Source organism: Meles meles, chromosome 19, assembly GCF_922984935.1.
Source record: "Meles meles chromosome 19, mMelMel3.1 paternal haplotype, whole genome shotgun sequence".
In the NCBI taxonomy this organism is placed as follows: domain Eukaryota; kingdom Metazoa; phylum Chordata; class Mammalia; order Carnivora; family Mustelidae; genus Meles; species Meles meles.
Window position 1 is genome coordinate 51,792,317 of NC_060084.1, and position 21,023 is coordinate 51,813,339.

Genomic DNA, 21,023 nt, shown 5'->3' on the forward strand with positions numbered 1-21,023 from the left:
CAGCAGCTACTGCCCGCCACGGCCTCCCGTTTCTCGCCTTGTTCCGCTGGGTCTCTGGGTCTCACAGTTTTGCCTATGTTTGCGAAACCCCCGGACTCCCGGGAAGGGGGGAGGTTGGGGGCTGGGACCACAGGGTCTGAGGGAGGAGGGGCTGGAGACCCGGACTCCTGGGTCTGAGGAAGAGTAGCCCGCGGAGCCGTCCACTAGCACCACCCTGTGGCAGCAGAATTCCCGACCCGGGTGCGGAGGCGGCGGCCGCGGCTCCGGGCCAGGTGTGAAGGTGGAGCAGATGGTGAAGAGGAGGGAGTAGGAAGGGAGCGCCGGCCGCTGCCAAATCTCGGGCCTTCGCCGGAATCATCACCATGGAGACCAAAGAAGGCGGAAAGGACCCAGCTCCACACTTTCCTGGGACCTGGGAATGAGTTTCTCGGCCTCTCACGGAGGGTCCCCGTGCGAACTACAAGTCCCAGTGGCCACTGGAGCTCACCGTTTGCTTCGGAAGAGCCGCGGCTCTCCGAGGGCCGCTGGGAGTTGTAGTTTCTGAGACACCAGGCTGAGGCTGCGAGACGCCCTCTGGTGGACGAGGCGCCACGTTCGGTCCTTAAGTCCAAAGACCCCTCATCGGAGGTTATCCCCCCATCTTTTCACCTCTTCACCATCTATCTGTTCCTGTTTCCCTACCCAGTTCAGTCCTTTCTAACCACAGTGTTAGTCTCGCTGTTCTTCCAACATTTACCACTGAGGTTCCTCCGCTTACCTATCCTCTTAGGACTCATGGAAGGAGAGAGGTGTCAATCATGCATTAACAAACTTCATTGAGTTCCTTCTAATTCTAAAGCATTATCACACCACAGGCGCATACATTCAACGAGGTAACACTGGATGCCAGACACGGCCAGATTCTAACTCAGCCAGGATAGACCAGAGAAAGCTCGAAGTTTGAAAAGTTTCCCAGAGAAAGCTCAATGAAAGGGATGACTTGGGAGGGGGCAGAGAGAGGGCCCACAGGAGAGGAAACAGTACTTGCAGAGTCAGGAAATGGGACACAGTTTGGTGGGATTGTGAATTGAAGCACCATTCCAGGAACAGGAAGCTTGTCAGGATGAGAAGTAGGAGAGGCTAGAGATGATGGCACGCATCAGATGACCAGCGGACTCAGGAAAGGTCCCCTGGGAGGGCAAGACAATTATACACCTCCTGGGTTTTACTGGAGGAAACAGACTGAGTGAGAGGAAGGACGGGAATAAAATGAGGCATAGGGGCATCTGACTTCGACTCAGGTCATGATCGTGGGGTCTTGGGACAGAGCCCTACATTGGGTTCTCGGCTCAGCAGGGAGTTCCTCTAATCCTCCCTCTGCTTGTGCTCTCTCTAATAAAAAAAGAAAAAAGAAGCATCAAGGGGACCACACCAAACATGGCCTGGGGTGCTAGGCTGAGGGGCTGGGACCTTCTCCCAGGGCACTAGGGAGCCAAGGAGGGGATCTGAAGAGGAGAAGGGAGGATCAGCTCTGGGAACTTGTGGGACAGGAGGGGAGAGACCGGAGACCAGGAGCTCGGGGAAAGGATCTGGAGAGGGAGAGGCTGAGGCCCCAGCTGGGGCAGTGACTTCTCTGTGACTCTAGGACCCAGTCCAATGTCCCCCTTCCCTCTTATTCCTCATGTACTCCTAACCAGACACAGAACAAAGGCAAAAATCTTTTATTTCAATTTCAGAGAAGCCCCCCACCAGCCTCTTCTCTCCACTTGGAAGCACAGAAAGAAATCCAATCAAGAAGCCACTGACAGAAGGGGCATCGCCACCATCAGCTGCTGAGGAGAGACAGGAAAAAAACAGAATGAGGATTCGGGACAAGGAGTCCGGGCCCCCCGGAGTGCCCTGACTCCCTGCACACTTCTCCCATCTCCCCAGGTACCTTTCTCTTCCGATGGAAGGCCGCCTTGCTCTCCTCGGAGTTGATCCGCAGGGGGATATAGGCATCCAGATGGTACAGCTGCTGGGGGCCCCCCATCACCAGGCGGTTCTCCCCGATCTCCAGTGACAGCCCCAGAGCCCCGTCCTGGGAATAGAGAGAAATAAGCTCACCCTTCCCTTCCCAGCAACAGGGCAAGAATCACGGGGACCAGGGAGAAAAAGCTCCTGTGTTGGGATACCATACGTAAAGGGTCTCATCTTCCAGGAAAAAGGTGAGAGACTGTAATTACAAGTCCCCGTGACTGAGCACTTACAATGTCCACAGCACCCTCAGGACGGCTCCCAAAGTGGCCCTGAAGGACCCACAGAAGGCAACTATATTCAGGGGGCAGTGCTAACCAGGCTCCCACAGGTCTGGCAACGAGCCCCACTCACTCCCCCTCAGAGATCCTAACCCTTCCAGGCCTTTCTCTGGCTCTGGTCAAGAGTGCACTCACCAGTCGGGGGAGGTCAATTTCAGCCAAGAGGAGGTCAGGGGCTTCCAGCCAAAGGTTCAGGTGTGGCTTCTCGGGGCTGGGAAGGAACAAGACCCCAAACTGAGGAGCACCCACCAGGTCCTCGCCAGGGCTCATCCTTCCCTTTCTCCTGCCTCTGAGCCCTACTGCCTCGGGGAGTCTTCTGCGTGGGAGTGCTGCTTCCCCCCTCTCTGGGTTCCCAGAGCCCCCAGGACACTGCTTCCTATGGGGAGGGAGAGACGTGACAGACAGAACCCATCGAAGGCCCACCCTTCCTCAGGTCTTAGGGAGTCCGGGGTGTACAGGTTTCCCAGCTCCTGGATCCGAGGACGCTGCTGGGAACGGATATTTTGCTGGGAGATGGAGCCCAGGAAAGTCCGATTCTTCAGCATGCGCCACTCTGCGGGTAGGAAGCTCAGGGTCAAATGCGGTAGGGTCAGGGTTCCCGTTGCTTCCATAGGGGTCATGACAGTAAGAGCCTCAGGGGAAAGTCTCCGCCCCTCCAAGGATGCCGGGGATCCGGCCACACCCCCAAGCTTGGCTTTAGGAAATAGGCCCACCTTAGCCGACCCTACCCACCCCGCTTTGCAATCTGTCCCTTAGAGAGCCAACTGGCTCCGCCCCCTGGCTATCCAGACTCCGCCCCTCAACTGGTTTCTTGACCTGCCCCGCCCCCAACCTTGGGAAGCCCCGCCTTCTCCTTGTAATCCACAGCCTAGGGACCAAGGAAATCCCTGCCCACACTAGCTCCACCTTTCCCAAGGGCTGCCCCCAAGCTGCTCCGGCCCCTCTAGTGCCCGCTGGCCCAGGCCCCGCCCCTCACCTGGATTCAGTTGCAGACTGTATTTGTCCTCAAGGCCCTCCCTGGCGATGGTGACCACGAGCTCTCGCAAGAAATCGCTGTTCTGGGAGTAAGAGAGGGAGACTGCAGAAGGGCTCCGGGTGGAGGGAGAGGCCCCGGCCCAGGCCTCACCCGCAGCCCCGCCCCCACCTGCATCCTCCGGTAGAAGTCGCTGTTGACGGCTACATCGTAGGCGGTACAACCCTGGCCTTCTGTGGGGACAAGGCAAAACCAATAAAGGCCAGCAGCCGCAAGAACCAGAGAGACCGGGAGACAATTAGAAAGTAAGGGCTCAAGACTCGCACCAGCCTCGCCTCTTCCCCTTGGGTCTTTCCCCACCACATCCCAGCGCTGACCTTGCCCCTTCCCTGCACACAGCCCTCGCAGAGCTCCCCAGCGCCCCAGATGAAGGTATGCGTCCTTCCAAGTGGCACCAAGACCCTGTATGATCTGCTCCTCCCACCTGGAGAGAAGCTCCCTTCTCTGTTGGGGACCTGGTCCGTTTAAATTTCTTCCAGTCTCTCCTGATGACAGACCAATCCAATCAATCCAATTCAATCACTCTCCAGCTTCTGGACTCCTCTTTCCCCTCTGCCTAGAACCCTCTTCTCTGTCTTGGCCTGATGAACTCCTCCAGTTGCTTCACATCTTAGATCTGACATCTCCTCCTCCAAGAAGCCTCCCCCCCCCCCCCCACCGTCCAGAGCATCACAAATCATACCGTATTGCAATCCCATCTGTCCCCACCACCCTCACCTAAGACTAGGAGCGTCTCAAGGGCAAGTTCTGAGTTTGGTCAGTCCCTCCTCCCCAGGGCACTGCCCAAAGCTTGGTCCAGGAGGCTTCAGGGGAACATGTGTGATTTGAAACACAAGCATATAGAGACAGAAATTCAACAGAGACAGGTGAGACAAGGCTGAGAGAGAGAGACACGGGGAGAAGGGTGAGGAAGGAAACACGAACAAGAGAGAGAGGTGGTCTGGCCAGCTAATGAGGACACCTGCCCAGCTCCCCCTCACCATGGGGTGGGGCAGGGAGAAGGGCCAGCCTGGCCAGGCGGGCAGGACCAGGACCGCCCCATGTAGCAGGTAGTGGAGGCCCAGGAGGCTAGGCATATATCACAGAGAAAAGGATAAGGTCATGAGAGCCAGATTTCTGGGTCCTAAGGGAGGAGGGTCCCAAGCCCTGGATCTTGGATCCTCGGGAAGAAAGGACCTAGAGAGCTAGATCCCTGGGTCCTCCTAGGACACTGACTTGCATCCAGCTCCCCATGAGGCTCTCCCAGACTCATGGGGATGCGAAACCCAGCTTGGTCTTCCTCCAGCATTTGAAGCAGCTCGTCCTCCGTCATGTCAGCCGGAGGAGGGATGGAAGGAGAGTGACAAATGTTGATGAACACCTTCCCTTCGGAGGAGTTGGTCTTTATGCAGAAACCTGGTGGAAATGGGTTTGTCCTGAGGTGTGTGCCTCTGCATACATCTGGGTTTCCATTCATTCCCTCCTCAGTCTCTGTTCTCTTGATCTGTCCCCTTTTTGTCCCCTTCTCTTGATCAGTCCTCTGCTTTCTGAATCAGTTCCCCGCCCCCCCCCCCCCCCCGGGATCTGTAACTCTCTATCTTTATTTATTATTTGAGGGAACACAAGCAGGGTGAGTGGGAGAGGGAGAAGCAGGCTTCCCACTGAGCAGGGAGCACGATGCGGCGCCCGATCGCAGGACCCTGGGACCATGACCCTAGCCGAAGCCAGATGCCCAACAACTGAGCCACCCAGGCGCCCCCTCTGTAACTCTCTATCTTTGAGTCTCTCTCCCCCTAGTCACGCCTGTCCTCCTCCTCTCTTTGAATCTTAGTCCCTTCTTTGCTCTCACAACCCCCACCAAGGCCTGTGTACTCTCATTATTGTGCCTCTCTCCTGCCTCCTATCTCTGTGTCCCCTGCCCCTAGCCTCTGTCCACTCTCTTTGCAACTCTATCCCCCTCTCTCTGGGTTTCTGCCTTTCTCACCAGGTTGCGGTTGGATCTGTGTAGATTCTGGTCTCCTCGTCTGGGCCTGCTGGAGCTCCTTGGAGGCCTGTGTGAAGGAAAACAACCACCTTTGTGCTGACGTCTGGGCCATCAGACCCTCCTTTGTTCTTCAAAGGTTTGTCGAGAAATTTTATGCATATGAGATGTACACAGAATAGGACATACTATGTCCCGCTCCTCCTTTGAGGACCGCTAAGAACAACCCCAACCCCACTTGCATTTCTTCCAGAGTCTAGAAAACTTGGGAGTTAAGCAACTACAATTCCATGTAGTGTGTTCTGGGAATGTAGTCCCATCCCTGAGCACCCTCGGGTGTGCATATACACGTGTGCGTGAGCGCGCGCGTACACACACACACACACACACAAATCCCCCCGAATACCCAGGGACCCTGGAGTCGGTCAGTCCTCACCTGCAGCAGCAGCTCCTCGAAACGCGCGGTCTCAGCGCCCATCTTCTCTGCCTCGCTTAGCTCCGGCACCAGCAGCTTCGAGTCCGCCATGGCCCTGAAGAAGAGACCTAGGCGTCCTCAGCAACACCGACGTGAGCGGGGCGGGGGGCGGGGGGGCGGGGGGGGACCCTAGCCAGGATCAGAACTGCGTAGCCTCAGCAACACCGACGTGAGCGGGGCGGGGGGCGGGACCCTAGCCAGGATCAGAACTGCGTAGCCTGCTGCCGGACACCCACTATTCTGTATGAAATCTATGAATCTGGGCTTGAGACTACAATTCCACTCATGCCAGACACGGTTGTCCAGTCTGTTGGAGACAACAGTTCTAGATGCTCTCTTAAGTCCTGTGTGCTGAACGTGTAAACGACAGCCACACTCCGAGCCTCTGTAACCAAGGACTTCAGCAGACCACGCTGCCGTCCACTTCAAAAGCTCAAACACCAATCCAGGAACTCCCCTGCATTCCGGCCAATCATAGGCTAAGGCTGGAGCCATGCCTCTCACCTCAACCAATCAAAACTTTAAACCCGAACCTAATTTCTGAATGCCACACTTCCTGGGTCGATTAAAACGATACCTCTCCTCTTTCCAGACTACATCAGGTCAAGCTACTGGGTGAGCAGGCCAGGCGGGCACACTTCCAAAACCTTAATTTCAACGTCCATCCTAAAAGACTCCCTTCTGACCTCTGAACTATCGCTTCGTCCTAGAGCTCGAGTCGATTCTCTAGTAAAGTTACTTCGGACTAAAAGCTGAACTCCTTGCCCTCAGTATGAACAGGGTGGAAAGAAGATACACAAATACGGCCACGCTTCTAAATCTAGAGCCTTCCTATTTGCAAGATACATTTTTGTCCCGTCCCCGTCCCCCACCCCGCCTCGCTCTGAGGATTGCGCATGCTCCAAACCCCACGCAGGCTGGGGCATGTGGGCGGGGCCACCGGCTCTAAGGCGGGTTTACGCTCTACCTCCCGTAGTCCCGCCCCCTGGACTGGAGGGGGCGGTGCCGCCCTTCGACCTCAAGGTTCCTCTGGGCAGAGTGCCCCGCACTCCTTAGTGGAAAGCGGCCGGGGTAGGTGATGGCTGCGACGCGTGCAAGGCCCAGCGCCCGAGAGATCTTCACCACGCTGGAGTACGGACCGGTGCCTGAGAGCCACGCATGCGCACTGGTGAGGGCCTGTCGTTCGCCGTTGCCCATCCCCCTCCCCAGGCCTCCGGGTCTTGTTTGGCGCGCGGACTCCCGTGATCCACCGCGGCAGGTCCGCCCTTCTCGGTTCCCGTGACTCTGACTACTCCTTAGGACCCACCCTTGAAGGGCATTCCCTTGAGCCTTTGCGGCCGCTGCCTCTTAACCTTTGAGTCTTTTCTCTTGTTTCGGAGCCCCTCTCGTACCCCGGCTCTGCGACGGTGTTTCCCTGATGCCCCAGAGCCCCCAAAGGGGCTCCTGTGATTCTTCAGCTTTCCCTCCCCGGACCTCCCGTGAATCCCAGTGACTCGGAATTCCTGTAGGGCACCCTGGATCTTACAAGGACCCTCAGAATCTCCATCACTTCCCGTGATTCCTCAGAACATCCTGTGGACTTGCGTGGCTCTCTAAGCCCCACCCCGCCGAACTCCTGTGGGTCCCCAGTGGTTTCTCAGGACCCCCATCAATCATTGCGGAGCTCCTAGGATCCTGGGAACCCCAGGATAGCTCAGAACTTAATTGTAATCGCTTACAGCCCCTCAGAATACTCTCGTGGGGCTCCCATGATCCTAAAGCGTCCCTTCAAGTCCTCATGAGGCTCCTCTGAGGATCCCTCGGCGTCCCCCAGAAACTCTTGTGGTTCCTGTGGATAAGTAGGGTGCCTCGCATATTCTGTAATTACCCAGGCTCCTCAGAACTCCTCCCGTGGGACTCTCCTGATCCCACAGGGTCTCTAGAACCCAAGAATGAGAAGCTTAGGCTGGGACAGTGGTCCAAGTGGAAGACGAGGCCAGAGCCTGGAGCGGGTTGTGCAAGTGGATAGATAGATAGGAGGGGATGAGGCAGAGATAAAGAAGGACCATGTCGGGAGTTGAGAGGGCAAGGCAGTGTCTGGGGTCTGGCTGTCTCTGTCGTTGTGTCTCCCCCACCCCTCACCACCACCACTAGTGGTGAACCCAGGAGGACTGGGGCTTCGGGGATAGACCTGAGTTTGGTTATCACATGGTAAGAGTGTGAGGGACCCTAGACAGCCTTGGCCTTGTGAAGGCATCAAATGCTACTTGGGCCCAAGCCTTCAGGTCTGGAGACAGGGACCTGGGAGTCATCAATGTGGAAAGATAGCTGAACTGAGGGAGTGAGAATCTGGGTCAGAGGACAGACCATTCCCACACTTGGAGCTTGGCTAGAGATGGAATATACTGAAATAGCAATAATGTAATCATAGCTTATATTTATTGGGCGCTCTCTGTGCCTGCCTCTGTGCTCAGTGTGATCTAATTTAATCCCCAGAACAGCTGTGAGAGGGGATTATTGTCATTATTTTAGCCATAGCACACGGAGGCTTAAAGGGTATGTAATTTGCCCTCTGTCAACACAGTTTAAAAGAGGTGAAACTGAGATTTGAACCTAAGCCCTGGGATTCCACAACCCATGGTTCCCCCACCACCTCCAAGCAAAGGTCTCAATCTTCCAATGTGTGGGCCAGACTCAACTAACAAACTGTTTTCTTTGGCCCGCACTTTATTTTTGAAAATGTGAATTAGTGGTCAACTAATTCCCTGTAAACATCCAGGAGGAGTCCAGTTTCTTTTGAAAATAAAAACCCAAAATTTGGCAATGTTTGGCTCACATTCCCTGACAAAAGTCATCTGGATTCAATAGTGACTGTCTTTTTAGATAAGTTATGAGTTCCCAATCTCCACCAGCCCCTCTTCTCGTAGTAACATGACTTCCCAGGGCCCTGTGGACATTCTTTTATGGTTTTGTTTTTCTTGGGCGGGGTGGGGGGGTAAAGTTTGCAAACTTCCACAGAATACTTCATACTGCTACTTACTTATCCCTCAGCTTCAGGAATTGCCAGACATGTGGTACAGTGTTGCCTTCTTTTTTCTGGAATGATTTAAATCCCCGATGTCCTGTTAGCTTCCAAGAAATATTTGAATTCTCGTTTCTAACAGATAAAGACTAATTTTGTAACATAATCACCTAGCCATTTTAATTTAATTTAATTTTTTTTTTCTTTAAGAATGAGAGCAAGAGCGCTCCTGCAAGCCTGCAAGCAGGGGGAGGGGCGGGAGACTCTTAAGCAGTCTCCACACCCAGCACAGAGCCCAAGAAGGGGCTCAATCTCACAACCCTGGGCCAAAATCAAGAGTCAGACGCTTAAGCGACTGAGCCACCCAGGCACCCTTACCTAGCCATTTTTCACACTTCACATTAGCGGTCACTTTTTTTTTTTTTTTTTAAGATTTTATTTGTCAGAAAAGAGAGAGCACAAGCAGGGGGAGCAGCAGGCTCAACATCAAGCAAGGAGCCCGAGGCAGGACTTGAGCCCGGGACCCTGAGATCATGACCTGAGCCTCCCAGGCCTCTCAGCAGTCATTGTTTAATATCATCCAATGCCCAGCTCATGTTCGTGCACCCCCAACTGTTTCCAAAATGTGTCTTTCCCTGGGGGTATTTGAATGGGAAACTTCTGACTCACCCTTTGACTTCAGAGAAAAAGCAGAAGGGTCAGTTGGCAGGGTAAGAGGAAAATCAGGAGAACGTGGCTTTGGGATGCTAAGAAGAGAGCAGTTGTAGAAGCAAAGAGTGGAAAGCAGGTCTGGGATTTCGCCAGGATCTAGGGAAGGCAGGACCAGGGAAAGAAACATGGGGCAGATATGGAAGGCAAGGTGCAGTGAGATTAAGAGGGAATCCTACCTAGCGCTGCTGTGAGTGTACGATGTGCATTGATGCATTTAATCCTCGCCACAGCCCTGTGAAGTAGCGAGGGGCTGTGCTTATCCCCATTTTCCAGATGGCTCAGCCGAGGCCAGAGTACTGTTACATCCCGGCTGACGTTGCACAATAATTACCAGAGCCAAGATTCAGTCTCCTAGCCTCAGAGACTCCACGCCACACTGTCCCGTTTGCAGTGCCTCTCCGCTCTGCCCTGGGCTCAGGTAGACACGTCACAACCAAATAACCTGCACCTGGCAAGCCTGTGTCTTCAGTGGGGGTCCGCGCTGCCCCGCAAAGTGATGGCCGCCCAGTGCAGGAACCACCTGCCTTAGCCGCCCCGCCTTCCAAATAGAACCCGTTACTGCCTGATAACAGTGTCACGGGCATCGCCTCCAGGGTTGTGACAAGGTATGCCCCCAATCTCAGGAACGCAGGGCGCTCCAGAAAGCCCCAGGGCTCGGGCTTCCCCTTGGATCTCTATGGCATGTTCCCAGTTTTCCCAGGCAGGTGCGGTAGACCCTTCAGGAGTCATTGTTGCCTGGTGATGCTGCTGAATTAACTCAGGAATCCTGAGAAACAGGAAGCTCGCCGAGGTCGAGGTCGTTTCTCCATGGAGGAGAAAGGGTTTTATTAAGCCACATTTCAAAGTCAATAGGACAGGGGCTGCTAGGTGGCTCAGTGGGGTAAGCATCTGCCTTTGGCTCAGGTCATGATCCCAGGGTCCTGGGATCGAGCCCCAGTTATGACTCCCTGCTCAACGGAGAGTCTGCTTCTCCTTCTCCCTCTGCTCCTCCTCTTTCCAGCTTTCATGCCTATGCTGGCTCGCATGCTCTCTCTCTCTGTCCAATATATTAAAAAAAGAAAAATCTTAAAAAAAAAAAAAAAAAGCAAAGTCAATAGGACAGCCCTCCTGTATCTCTGGTGAGAACGTGAAACAGCTTTGTGGTCTCCTCCATAAGTTACTCGTGGAGTTGACCTGTGACCCTCCTGGTCCACATGCCTAGAAGAAGTAAAGTCAGGTGTTGGAACAAAAACTTGTGTGTGCATGTTCCAAGCAGCGCTGTTCACAATAACTAGAAGGCGGAGACAGACCGAACCCGCATCCACTGGTGATAAATGGATAAACAAAATGTGGCCTATCCAGACAATGGAATATTGTATAGGCGTTAAAAAAAAAAAAATTTGTTGTTGTTGTTTAAAAGGGAGAGAAGAGGAGGAGAGGCTGAGGGAGAGAATCTCAAGCAGGCTCCAAGTCCAGCACGGAGCCCAGTGTGGGGCTCGATCTCATGATGCTGAAATCATGACCTGAGCCGAAATCAAGAGTTGGATGCTTAATGGACCAGGCCAGCCAGATGCCCCAGGAACGAAGTATTGATACATATTACAACTGGATGTTGTAAAAACAGGGTGTTGGACGAAAAAAAGTGAGGCAAAAAGAGTCACAGATTGTAAGGTTCCGTTTCTGTAAGATATCCAGAGTCGGCAAATCCACAGAAACAGGAAGCAGATCAGTGGTAGCCAGAAGCTAGAGGCAGGGGGAGGGGAGAGTGACTGCCCAGTGTGTACAAAGTTTCCTTGCAAGGGGATGGAAATGTTCTGGAAGGAGATCGTGGTGTTGGTGGCATGTCCTAAATGCTGCTGAACTCTATCCTTTACAATGCTTAACATGATGAGTTTTAGATTATAATGTATTTTATGTTTAGGGATTATTTTCCTTCTACACAGGAAAAGAATGAGCAGGGGGTGCAGGTGTCCTCTCCCAGAGGATTCTAGGCAGGGATTGAGCTCCCCCAGCTGCCTCCCAGACCCCATTCCGAACTGTCTTCACCTCCGCAGGCCTGGCTGGACACCCAGGACCGACACTTGGGCCACTATGTAAACGGGAAGTGGTTGAAGCCAGAACACAGGAACTCAGTGCCTTGCCAGGATCCCATCACAGGTATGAGGTGTCCCCGAGCTGCTCTGGGAGGGAGAGGCATCTACACCCCCAGCTAGACCGACAACAACGCCCCATTCCCTTTGCTCAGGGCTCTGAGGGCAGGGTGTAGCCAGTGGGGAAAGAAGGCCAAGATTTCTGGCTCTTTCTGGTAACGGTCATCTTAATTACCACTCCAAGCCCGTGTGGATGCTTCCCGAAGTCACTCTCTACCAAGATCCCTTCCTTGATCACAGGAGACAGCCAGAGCAATGACCGATAGGGTCATCACAGAGCAGGGCTGGGGACTAGCTTTCCTGCCCTGGGGTGTGCCCGGGCTCTGGAAATCTCAGCCCCCTCCAGCTCTGAAACGGGCTCCCCCACTCTTCCCGTCGGGGGTCCCTCCTTTCATCTCCCCAGGAGAGACCTTGGCCAGTTGCCTCCAGGCACAGGCTGAAGATGTGGCGGCAGCCGTGGAGGCAGCAGGGACTGCGTTCGAGACCTGGAGCGGACTCCCTGGAGCCTCTCGGGCCCAGCACCTGGTCAGGTGATGCAGCCGAGGCGTGGGTCTCAGGACGTGGGGAAGGACCCCATCCCCCAGCATCCACTTGAGACTGTGGGAACAGAGACTCTCTTTCCCGAGAGCTCTAGCTCGCTGAATTACTTGCAAGCTAAGGCTCCTGTGGGCTCCATGCCCTCAAGCCTCTGGCAGCTAAAACATCCCATACACCAGGGCTAATATGAGAAAGCTCTATTCCCCAGAATAGCCCCAGGGCTCACTGAGCCTCCCATTTTCCCGACCCCAGTGCCCATTTTCCATTTTCTCCCGTTTGGGGCAACTGGAGACAAAGTTTCCATTTTCTAAGAGAACAGTTGCTCGGACCACATTTCCCATAAATCTGGGTGGGGAGGGGGCTCTCCACCCCTGGCAAATGATAGGGATGCCCCCAGGAGATCATAGGGGTTATAGTCCAAGTACACAGCGGGTGTTCCAGGACTGTGTGACTGAGGGGCAGAGGAAAATGACTCTCCCCTGGCTTTGTCTGTAGGCTGGCCAAGATGATCCAGAAACACCAGAGGCTGCTATGGACCCTGGAGTCCCTGGTCTCTGGGAGAGCCATTCGAGAGGTTCGAGACGGGGATGTCCCACTGGCCCAGCAGCTGCTCCAGTACCATGCCATCCAGGTGTCCACCCAGGAGGAGGTGCTGGCAGGCTGGGAGCCCATGGGTGAGAAGCAGGAGTCCTGGCCCCCAGCCCCTTCCTCCCCCATGACCTAGCAGTACCTGCCCCAGTCCCCTTATTTATTCTCACAGGAGTGATCGGTCTCATCTTGCCACCTACATTCTCCTTCCTTGAGATGATGTGGAGGATTTGCCCAGCCCTGGCTGTGGGTAATTGATGGGCCGGGTCTGAGGAACAGGGTCTGGGGGCCTGAACCCCTGGGTCTGAGGGAGGAGGGGCCTGGAGGCCTGGACTCCCGGTCCTGAGGGAGGAGGGGCTGGGGGGCCTGGACCCCTGGGTCTGAGGGAGCAGGGGGCTGAGGACCTGGACTGCTGGGTCTGAGTGAGGAGGGGGCTGGGGGCCTGGACTCGTGGGTCTGAGGGAGGAGGGGCTGGTAGGGAACTGGACCCCTAGGTCTGAGGGAGGAGGGGCTGGGGGCCTGGACTCCTGGCGCTGAGCTGGGGGCCCAGACTCCAGGGTCTGAGGGAAGAGGGGCTGGAGCCCCAGACTCTAGGATCTGAGGGAGGAGGTACTGGGGGCCCAGACTCCAGGGTTTTTGAGCTGCCCACCTTTTCCAGGTTGTACTGTAGTGGTCCTCGTGCCACCAGCCTCCCCGACACCCCTCCTCCTGGCCCAGCTGGCAGGGGAGCTGGACTCGTTCCCAGGAATCCTCAATGTGGTCAGTGGCCCTGCCTCCCTGGGCCCCGTCCTGGCCTCCCAGCCTAGAGTCCAGAAGGTGACCTTCTGTGGAACCGTCGAGGTATCTTCGGGGCTGGGAGGGGGGCAGGACGTGGCTGGGAGGCCAGAAGGCCCCTCCCTCAGCTGAATTCGGCGGGGGTCCTGCAGGAAGGACGTGCCCTTCGGCGGAGCCTGGCAGGCAGGGGTGCCGAGCTGGGCCTGGCCCTGGGGGCCGAATCGCTGCTGGTGCTGACAGAGGCGGCGGATGTGGACTCGGCTGTGGAGGGTGTTGTGGATGCGGCCTGGTCCGACCGCAATGCGGTGAGGCCCGTGCGCTCGGGGACCCCTGAGCCCTGGGGGTCGTGCATGTCTGTCTCCAGACCTCAGGGCCTCGTGTTTCTCCCATCGATTGTAATTTTCAGTGTTTTGGGTCGCATGTTCTCTCTCTGTGCCAACACACGTGCGGGGCTCCTCTTCGCCTCAGAATCCAGGATCTCCCTGTCCCAGCCCTCCTGTTTCTGCAGGGGCCCATGTCTCTTGTTCTTAGAGGTTCTCTGCCCTTTTCTGAGTGTGCATGTCCCTAGTTTTCCAACCTCTGTCTTCACTCTGAGTCACCCCTTTCTGTAACTTCCTCCCCTGCCTGGCTGGGGGGCCTTGGTGAGTGTCTGGGCTCCCCAGTCACTGCTCCCTGACTCTCCTCTGATCTGTGTAGGTCCCCAAGGCTCGGCCCTCTGTGGGGGACTGTCCCCTCAAGGCGGGCCCTGCTTTGCCCTCCCTGACATCCATCTCCCTCGCAGGGGGGACTCAGGCTCCTCATCCAGGAGTCTGTGTGGGATGAGACGATGAGGCGGCTCCAGGAGCGGATGGCCCGGCTTCGGGGCGGTCGAGGACTGGATGGGGCCGTGGACATGGGGGCTCGAGGGGCGGCCGCACATGACCTGGCCCAGCGCTATGTGCGTGAGGCCCAAAGTCAGGGCGCACAGGTAAGCAAGGGGCACAGACTCCGGGATGCCAGGGGAGGAGGGACCTGGAGACCTGACCCCTGGGTCTGAGGGAGGAGGGGCTGGGGGTGCGGACTCCTGGGTCTGAGAGAGGAGAGGCTATGGATGGGGGTCTGGACTCCCAGGTCTGAGGGAGGAGGGGCTGGGATGAGGACTCCCGGGTCTGAGGGAAGAGTGGCCGGGGGCAAGGACTCCCGGGTCTGAGGGTCTGGACTCCTGGGCCTGAGGGAGGAGGGGGCTGTGGGCCTGGGGTACCAGGTCTGAGGGAGGAGGGGCTAGGGGCAAGGACTCCTGGGCCTGAGGGAGGAGGAGCTGGAGGTCTGGACTCCCAGGTCTGAGGGAGGAGGCGCCGGAAGCGAACTTGTCGATCTGCTACTCTTCAGGTGTTCCAGGCTGGAGATGTGCCTTCAGACAGCCCATTCTTCCCCCCGACTTTGGTCTCTGACCTGCCCCCGGCTTCCCCGTGTACGCAGGCAGAGGTGAGCCCTCCAAGGGTCCAGAGATCCTATTCCATCTACTCACCTGCGGCCAGACCTGAGCAGCAAGACTCCGCCTGCCGAAGCCCCCATGGGGTGACCCCTGGGTCTGGGTCCGGGGGCTGCTCATGGTTGGAAGCTGCTCCCCTAACGGATGTTGGGGAGAGAAGCTGGCCAGGCCCCCTGAGCTCCGTCCTCACCCCTTCCAGGTGCCCTGGCCCGTGGTCGTGGCCTCCCCATTCCGCACAGCTAAGGAGGCCCTGGCCGTGGCCAACGGGACGCCCCGAGGAGCCAGTGCCAGTGTGTGGAGCGAGAGACTAGGGCAGGCCCTGGAGCTGGGCTGGGGGTCAGTCGGCACCTGCGGGGCCACAGGGGGCAGCCTGTTGGGGGGCGCCCAGCTTCTGTTCTTTTTCCTCAGTCTTAAGGTCTCTATCCCTCTCTGGAGTTCTCCCTCCCCCTCCTCCCTGACTCCCGGCCCCCCGCCACTTTCTGCTCTTGCTCCCGTCCCCCTCTCTCCCCACAGGCTCCAGATGGGCACCGTCTGGATCAATGCCCACGGCCTGCGAAACACTCAGGTGCCCGCAGGCGGCTGCAAGGAGAGCGGTTCTTCCTGGCACGGGGGCCCTGACGTGAGTGCGCCCCTCCTCCGCCCCGTTGTCACCCTCTTCAGCCACCTCGCGCCCTGCCCTGTGTCCTTCTGACACTGCCCCTCCCCCAGGGTCTGTATGAGTATCTGCGGCCCTCAGGGACCCCTGCCCGGCTGTCTTACTTTTCTGAGAATCTGAACTATGACACCTTTGGCCTCACTGTCCCCTCCACCCTGCCGGCAGGGCCTGAAACAGGACCCAGGTGAGCTGTCCCAGGGGCTGCAACTCCCAGAATCCCCCGGGGTGGGGAAGGGGAGAAGGGAGGTTAGGGCCAGATCCTCATGGGCTGGAGGGGGGGGTTCATTAGAGCTGTCTTGAAGGGTCCCCGTGTGTGGCTCCACACCGACCCCCTCTCCTAAGGAGAGTCCCCATTCTGCTGAATGAAGGACTGTGCTCTCCCAGAGGCACAGCAGGGTGGAACACGGGGACTGAGGAGATGTGACCCCAGGACCCACGCCCATGCCTCACCCTCCTCCAGCCTGGCAGCCCCCTATGGGCTCTTCATCGGCGGCCGTTTCCAAGCTCCGGGGTCCCGGAGCTCCAGACCCATCCAGGATTTGCAAGGCAATCTGCACAGCTACGTGGCTGAGGGCAGAGCCAAGGATGTCCGAGGGGCCGTGGAGGCCGCTCACCAGGCTGCCCCTGGGTAAGGAAGTCACGTGAGAGAACCCAGAGGTCGTGGGGCATTAGAGAGAGTGGTCTGCCCCCAAGGGCTGAGGGCATATGGGGTCTGGGACTGGTGGGCTGTGAGGTCCGAGCTCCCAAGGCTGACAGGATACGGGTCATGGCCCTCACTCCCCTCCCCAGGCAGTTGGGGCCGTGGGGCCTGGAGCCCCATCGTCAGGGCTGCAGACAGAGGAGGTATATTTGGAAGGATCCAGGACCAGAAAGCTGACCCTAATTTGCACTGTGTCCCCTCCCCCCCACAGCTGGGTGGGCCAGTCGCCAGGGGCCCGGACGACCCTGCTGTGGGCCCTCGCAGCTGCCCTGGAGCGCCGGGAGTCTGCCCTCACCTCGAGGCTGGAGAGGCATGGCGTGACGCTCAAGGACGCCAAGGCGGAGGTGAAACTGAGCGCCAGGCAGCTCCGGGCCTGGGGCACCCGTGCCCAGGCCCAAGGCCGTGTGTTGCAGGTGAGAGGGTTGTGTGAGCCGGCAGACAGCGAGGGCAGCTTGGGGTGGGAGTCAGAGCAAGGATCTGGGAGTGAGCTGGACTTGCGGGGAGAGGGAGAGAGCACGAGTGGGAGGGCAGAGGGAGAGAGACTGTCAAGCAGTCTCTGCACTGAGGGAGGAGCCCGACACGGGCCTCCCTCTCACGACCCTGAGATCATGATCTGAGCCGAAACCAAGAGTCCAACGCCCAACCGACAGAGCCACCCAGGCGCCCCTAACTCTTGGGTTTTAATCTGTGAACAGTGAAAACATGTATCCATTCGGGATTTACACCCCAATTTTATAGCAACATTATTCCTAGTATCTGAGGACTGGAAGCAGTCTCGCGCCCCGCTCCATCCGTACCACACGTGACTCTTGATCTCAGGGGGAGTGAGTTTGAGCCACTCTTTGGGCATGGGGGTTTTTTTTGTTGTTTTTTTTTTATTTTATTTTTTTTTTATTTGACAGACAGAGATCACAAGTAGGCAGAGAGGCAGGCAGAGAGGGAGGAAGGGAAGCAGGCTCCCCACCCAGCAGAGAGCCCGATGCGGGGCTCGATCCCAGGACCCTGGGATCATGACCTGAGCTGAAGGCAGAGGCATCAACCCACTGAGCTACCCAGGCGCCTGGAGTTTATTTTTAAAACAAATAAATAAATATGATAAATAAAACAAAAAGTGGGAGTAATCCAAACGTCCCTTGGGAGGTTAATGAACAAAGCGTGTGCCTCACATATAACAGCGGGCCCTGCTCAACGTCCCATGGGTGAATCTCAAAGGGACTCTGAGGAATGAAAGAAGCCAAATTAGAAACAGTGCAGCCTATATAATTCTGTATCTAGAAAATTCTAGAAAAGAAAAACTATAGTGAGCGGAAGCAGAGTGGTGGTTAAGGACAGAGAGGGTTCAGGTAGAGTCAGGTGGAAAGGATCACAAAGGGGCACAGGGAGGTTTCAGGGAGTGGTGATATTATCTTGATTGTGGTGATAGTTTCAAGCGATTTGGGGGCATCTGGCAGGCTCAGTTGGTAGAGTATAAAACTTGATCTCGGGGTCACGAGCTCATGCCCCATGTTGGGCATAAAGTTAGTTAAAAAAGAAAGAAAGAAAGAACAAATTATACCCTTTAAAATGCATGCAGTTTAGTGAATGCCAATTATATTCAATAAAGTTTAAAAAAAAAATTATACACACGCACACAGAAACAAACCCACGGGTCAGGTTCTGAGCTCTTTACACACAATTTATTTCATTTCAACAACAAACCTCTGAGGGAAGCACCGTTCGGCTCCTTTGAAAGATGGGGAACTGAGGCCCAGAGAGGTTAAGTTACTCCCCCGAAGTCACACAGCTGGTGAGTGGCAGAGCCCACAGCCTGGCTCCAGTCGGCTCTGCACTTTTACCCAGTGAATCATCATGGGAGTTGTTACAGAAAAGGAAAGGTGGGGAGAGGAGGAATGGGGCAGACGACGAGGCTCCTGTGCCCAGCCCTTGACCTCCTGCCTGTCCCTGCAGGTGGCAGAGCTGAAAGGCCCAGTGCTCCGGCTGCGGGAGCCGCTGGGCGTGCTGGCCATTGTGTGCCCTGACAAGTGGCCCCTGCTTGCCTTCGTGTCCCTGCTGGCTGCCGCCCTGGCCCATGGCAACACTGTGGTCCTGGTGCCCAGCGGGGCCTGTCCCATCCCTGCCCTGGAGGTCTGCCAGGTATGGTTTCCCGCCTTCCTGCTGCAGCTCCCAGCAGCCCCTGGGGCAGCAGGTGGATGGGAGGTGCCCAAGGCTTGCACTCACCCCACCCCCTTGGTAACCATGGTAACACCCCACCCCACCCCCATCCAACCCTGCATTGCTCATCTACCCGGGACCGTTCTGTCCAGGCCTCACGCATTCGCCACTCATGACCCGGGTCCCGTTCCTTCCAGGAGCCCCAAGGGCTCTCCCGGGATGCTCACTCCTCACCCAGCCTATTGCCTCCGGGTCTCTGACTCCCTTCCCGCCCAATCCTCTCCACTGTCCCCTAGGATATGGCCACCTTATTGCCAGCAGGCCTGGTGAATGTGGTGACTGGCGACCGGGACCACCTGACCCGCTGCCTGGCCTTGCACCAGGATGTCCAGGCCCTGTGGTACTTCGGATCTGCTGAGGTACCCTTTGCTTTGCTGTCTTTTTGCCGTCTCGAACCTCACCAACAGCCTCTTCCTTTTCTGGAATCAGGGCATTGCCTTAGAGTTCCAGTTGCTAGGGAGGACAGACTCCTCGGCAACCGGGTTAGGAGGTCCTGCCCTTTTAGAGCCCAGGTTGCTAAGTAAGGGGATGTCCTTAGCATAGCAACAAAGGCCCAAAAACCTCATCTCACTGGACGACACGTTGCTAAGGACCACACCCTAGTAACAGAACCAGAGGCCCACAGTCCGCCCTCCTGATGATAACAGGGGAACTCCTTGTCACCAAGAACCCAGGCCCCATTCCTTTCAATGTGGGCTGTTAATGGGGAGGAAATCCCCTAGCCACAAAGGTCAGCCTTGTTTCCCTCAGCATCTGGAAGGTCTGTGGACTACAGACCGAGCATTGTAGAAACAGAGCCTAGGTCAAGCCATCAGGCCCCTCAGCAATAGGACACAGCTGCTTGGCATCCCAGCTGGCAGAAGTCCTGATCCCCCTCTTCTCATGCCAGGGCTCCCAGTTTGTGGAGTGGGCCTCAGCTGGAAACCTGAAGCCGGTGTGGGTGAACCGGGGCTGCCCTCGAGCCTGGGATCAGGAGGCCCAGGGGGCAGGCCAAGAGCTGGAGCTTCGGGCAGCACGGACCAAGGCCCTGTGGCTGCCCATGGGAGACTGATGCCCGAGTGCCTCCAGCTCCATCTTGGACAGAGGAGAGATGGACCCTGACAGACACCAGAAGCCTGGAACTTTCTTTTATTAGGACTTCTACGCCCTCCAATAAACTCTAACCGACCTTGGCTGTGCTTCTGAGGGGAGGAAGTGGGGGAGTAGCAACTTCTGGTCTGTTCGAGGCCATCCGAGTTCAGAGACTCAGCAGCCGGGTGGGCTGGCTCTGGTACAACACAGTGTTTATGAAACAGATAAAGGGAACTCTGAGAAGCCCCGGACGGGGCCCCAGGGCCTCTGGTTTCCCCCCGGGTCTTCTCCATCCTGAGGCTCTCGCTCTTTGACTTGCTCTGCCAATGCGTCGTTTCAGGATCCGTGGTGTGCTGGTACAGAGTAAAAGCACAGTGGCTCTCAGGAGTAGGATAAAGGCCTGGTAAGTAACATTCGCAGGTTCCCGTTGGAACTGGGACATGATCCCACCATGTCAGATTTCCAGCCCAGATGACTGAACAACAAACAGGCTGACAAAATTCCTGAATTTTTAACCATCCATTCCCATGAACCCATCTGAGTGGCCCCGGCACAATGCCCGTTTCAAAATTCTTTGGGATGCCAGGAACCCATTCATGCTAGCTTAAGATAAGAGGGAATTTTCTGGAAGGCTGCAGAGACCTCCCACAGAAAATAGGGCAAGACATGCATCTGAGGGGCCCCAGGTCCTGGAGAAACCAAAAGTATACGCAGGAACCAGGAACGGTCCTTTCTTGGAGCCCATGATTTCTAGGGTCTTTTTTTTCCTTCTTCCTTTTCTTTTTCCTTCTTTCTCTTTGATCTCTGGGGCTTTTCTTTCTTTCTTTTTCTTTTTAATAGTACTTTATTTTTTAGAAAAGATTGTATTCATTTATTTGGGAGAGAGAGAGTGTGAGAGGGGGAGGGTCAGAGGGAGAAGCAGACTCCCCGCTGAGCAGAGAGCCCGATGTGGGACTCGATCCTGCAACTCCAGGATCATGACCTGAACCAAAGGCAGTCGCTTAACCATGTGCCACCCAGCTACCCCGTCTGGGGCTTTTCTTTTCTTTAACTTTCTTTTCTTTTTAAGATTTTATTTATTTATTTGACACACAGAGAGATCACAAGCAGGCAGAGAGAGAGGAGGAAGCAGGCACCCTGCCGAGCAGAGAGCCCGATTCGGGGCTCGGTCCCAAGACCCTGAGACAATGACCTGAGCCGAAGGCAGAGGTTAACCCACTGAGCCACCCCGGTGCCCCTAACTTTATTTTCTTTCATAATCTCTATACCCAACATGGGGCTCGAACTCATGACCCCAACATTCAGAGTCCAATGCTCCACTGACTGAGCCAGCCAGGCGCCCCATCTCTGGAGTTTTCTGTCCCTACCTGTCTGCTTCTGTCACCTCTTACAGTGATGTGACTTTTTAGGAAAGCTTCTTCACTGCTCGGC

The 21,023-nt window shown here is 56.1% G+C and overlaps 2 protein-coding genes across 9 annotated transcripts; one reads left to right on the forward strand and one right to left on the reverse strand.

The window, feature by feature from the left end:
* Positions 1-1,680: 1,680 nt before the first annotated feature.
* PIH1D1 (PIH1 domain containing 1) lies at positions 1,681-7,030 on the reverse strand. 8 transcript variants are annotated; one of them, XM_045988590.1, is made up of 10 exons: positions 6,884-7,030; positions 5,706-5,799; positions 5,273-5,339; positions 4,525-4,704; positions 3,421-3,482; positions 3,253-3,334; positions 2,700-2,829; positions 2,412-2,487; positions 1,916-2,059; positions 1,681-1,811 (listed from the first exon to the last, which is right to left on the reverse strand). In XM_045988590.1, the coding sequence occupies exons 2-10, from the start codon at positions 5,793-5,795 to the stop codon at positions 1,770-1,772; spliced, it is 873 nt and encodes a 290-aa protein (XP_045844546.1). In that variant the 5' UTR covers positions 5,796-5,799; positions 6,884-7,030; the 3' UTR covers positions 1,681-1,769. The 8 variants fall into 8 exon arrangements, with proteins under 8 accessions (XP_045844546.1, XP_045844548.1, XP_045844545.1 ...); XM_045988592.1 differs by having other exon boundaries at positions 6,762-6,896; XM_045988589.1 differs by lacking the exon at positions 6,884-7,030 and adding an exon at positions 6,712-6,843.
* Positions 6,776-19,693, forward strand: ALDH16A1 (aldehyde dehydrogenase 16 family member A1). The gene is made up of 17 exons (XM_045988587.1): positions 6,776-6,912; positions 11,490-11,592; positions 11,989-12,115; positions 12,618-12,796; positions 12,883-12,960; positions 13,369-13,550; positions 13,637-13,789; positions 14,266-14,451; positions 14,853-14,948; positions 15,155-15,291; positions 15,469-15,574; positions 15,664-15,794; positions 16,071-16,238; positions 16,522-16,723; positions 18,258-18,443; positions 18,758-18,880; positions 19,411-19,693. Exons 1-17 carry the CDS (start codon positions 6,823-6,825, stop codon positions 19,570-19,572), a joined length of 2,409 nt encoding a protein of 802 aa, XP_045844543.1. The 5' UTR covers positions 6,776-6,822; the 3' UTR covers positions 19,573-19,693.
* Positions 19,694-21,023: the final 1,330 nt, after the last annotated feature.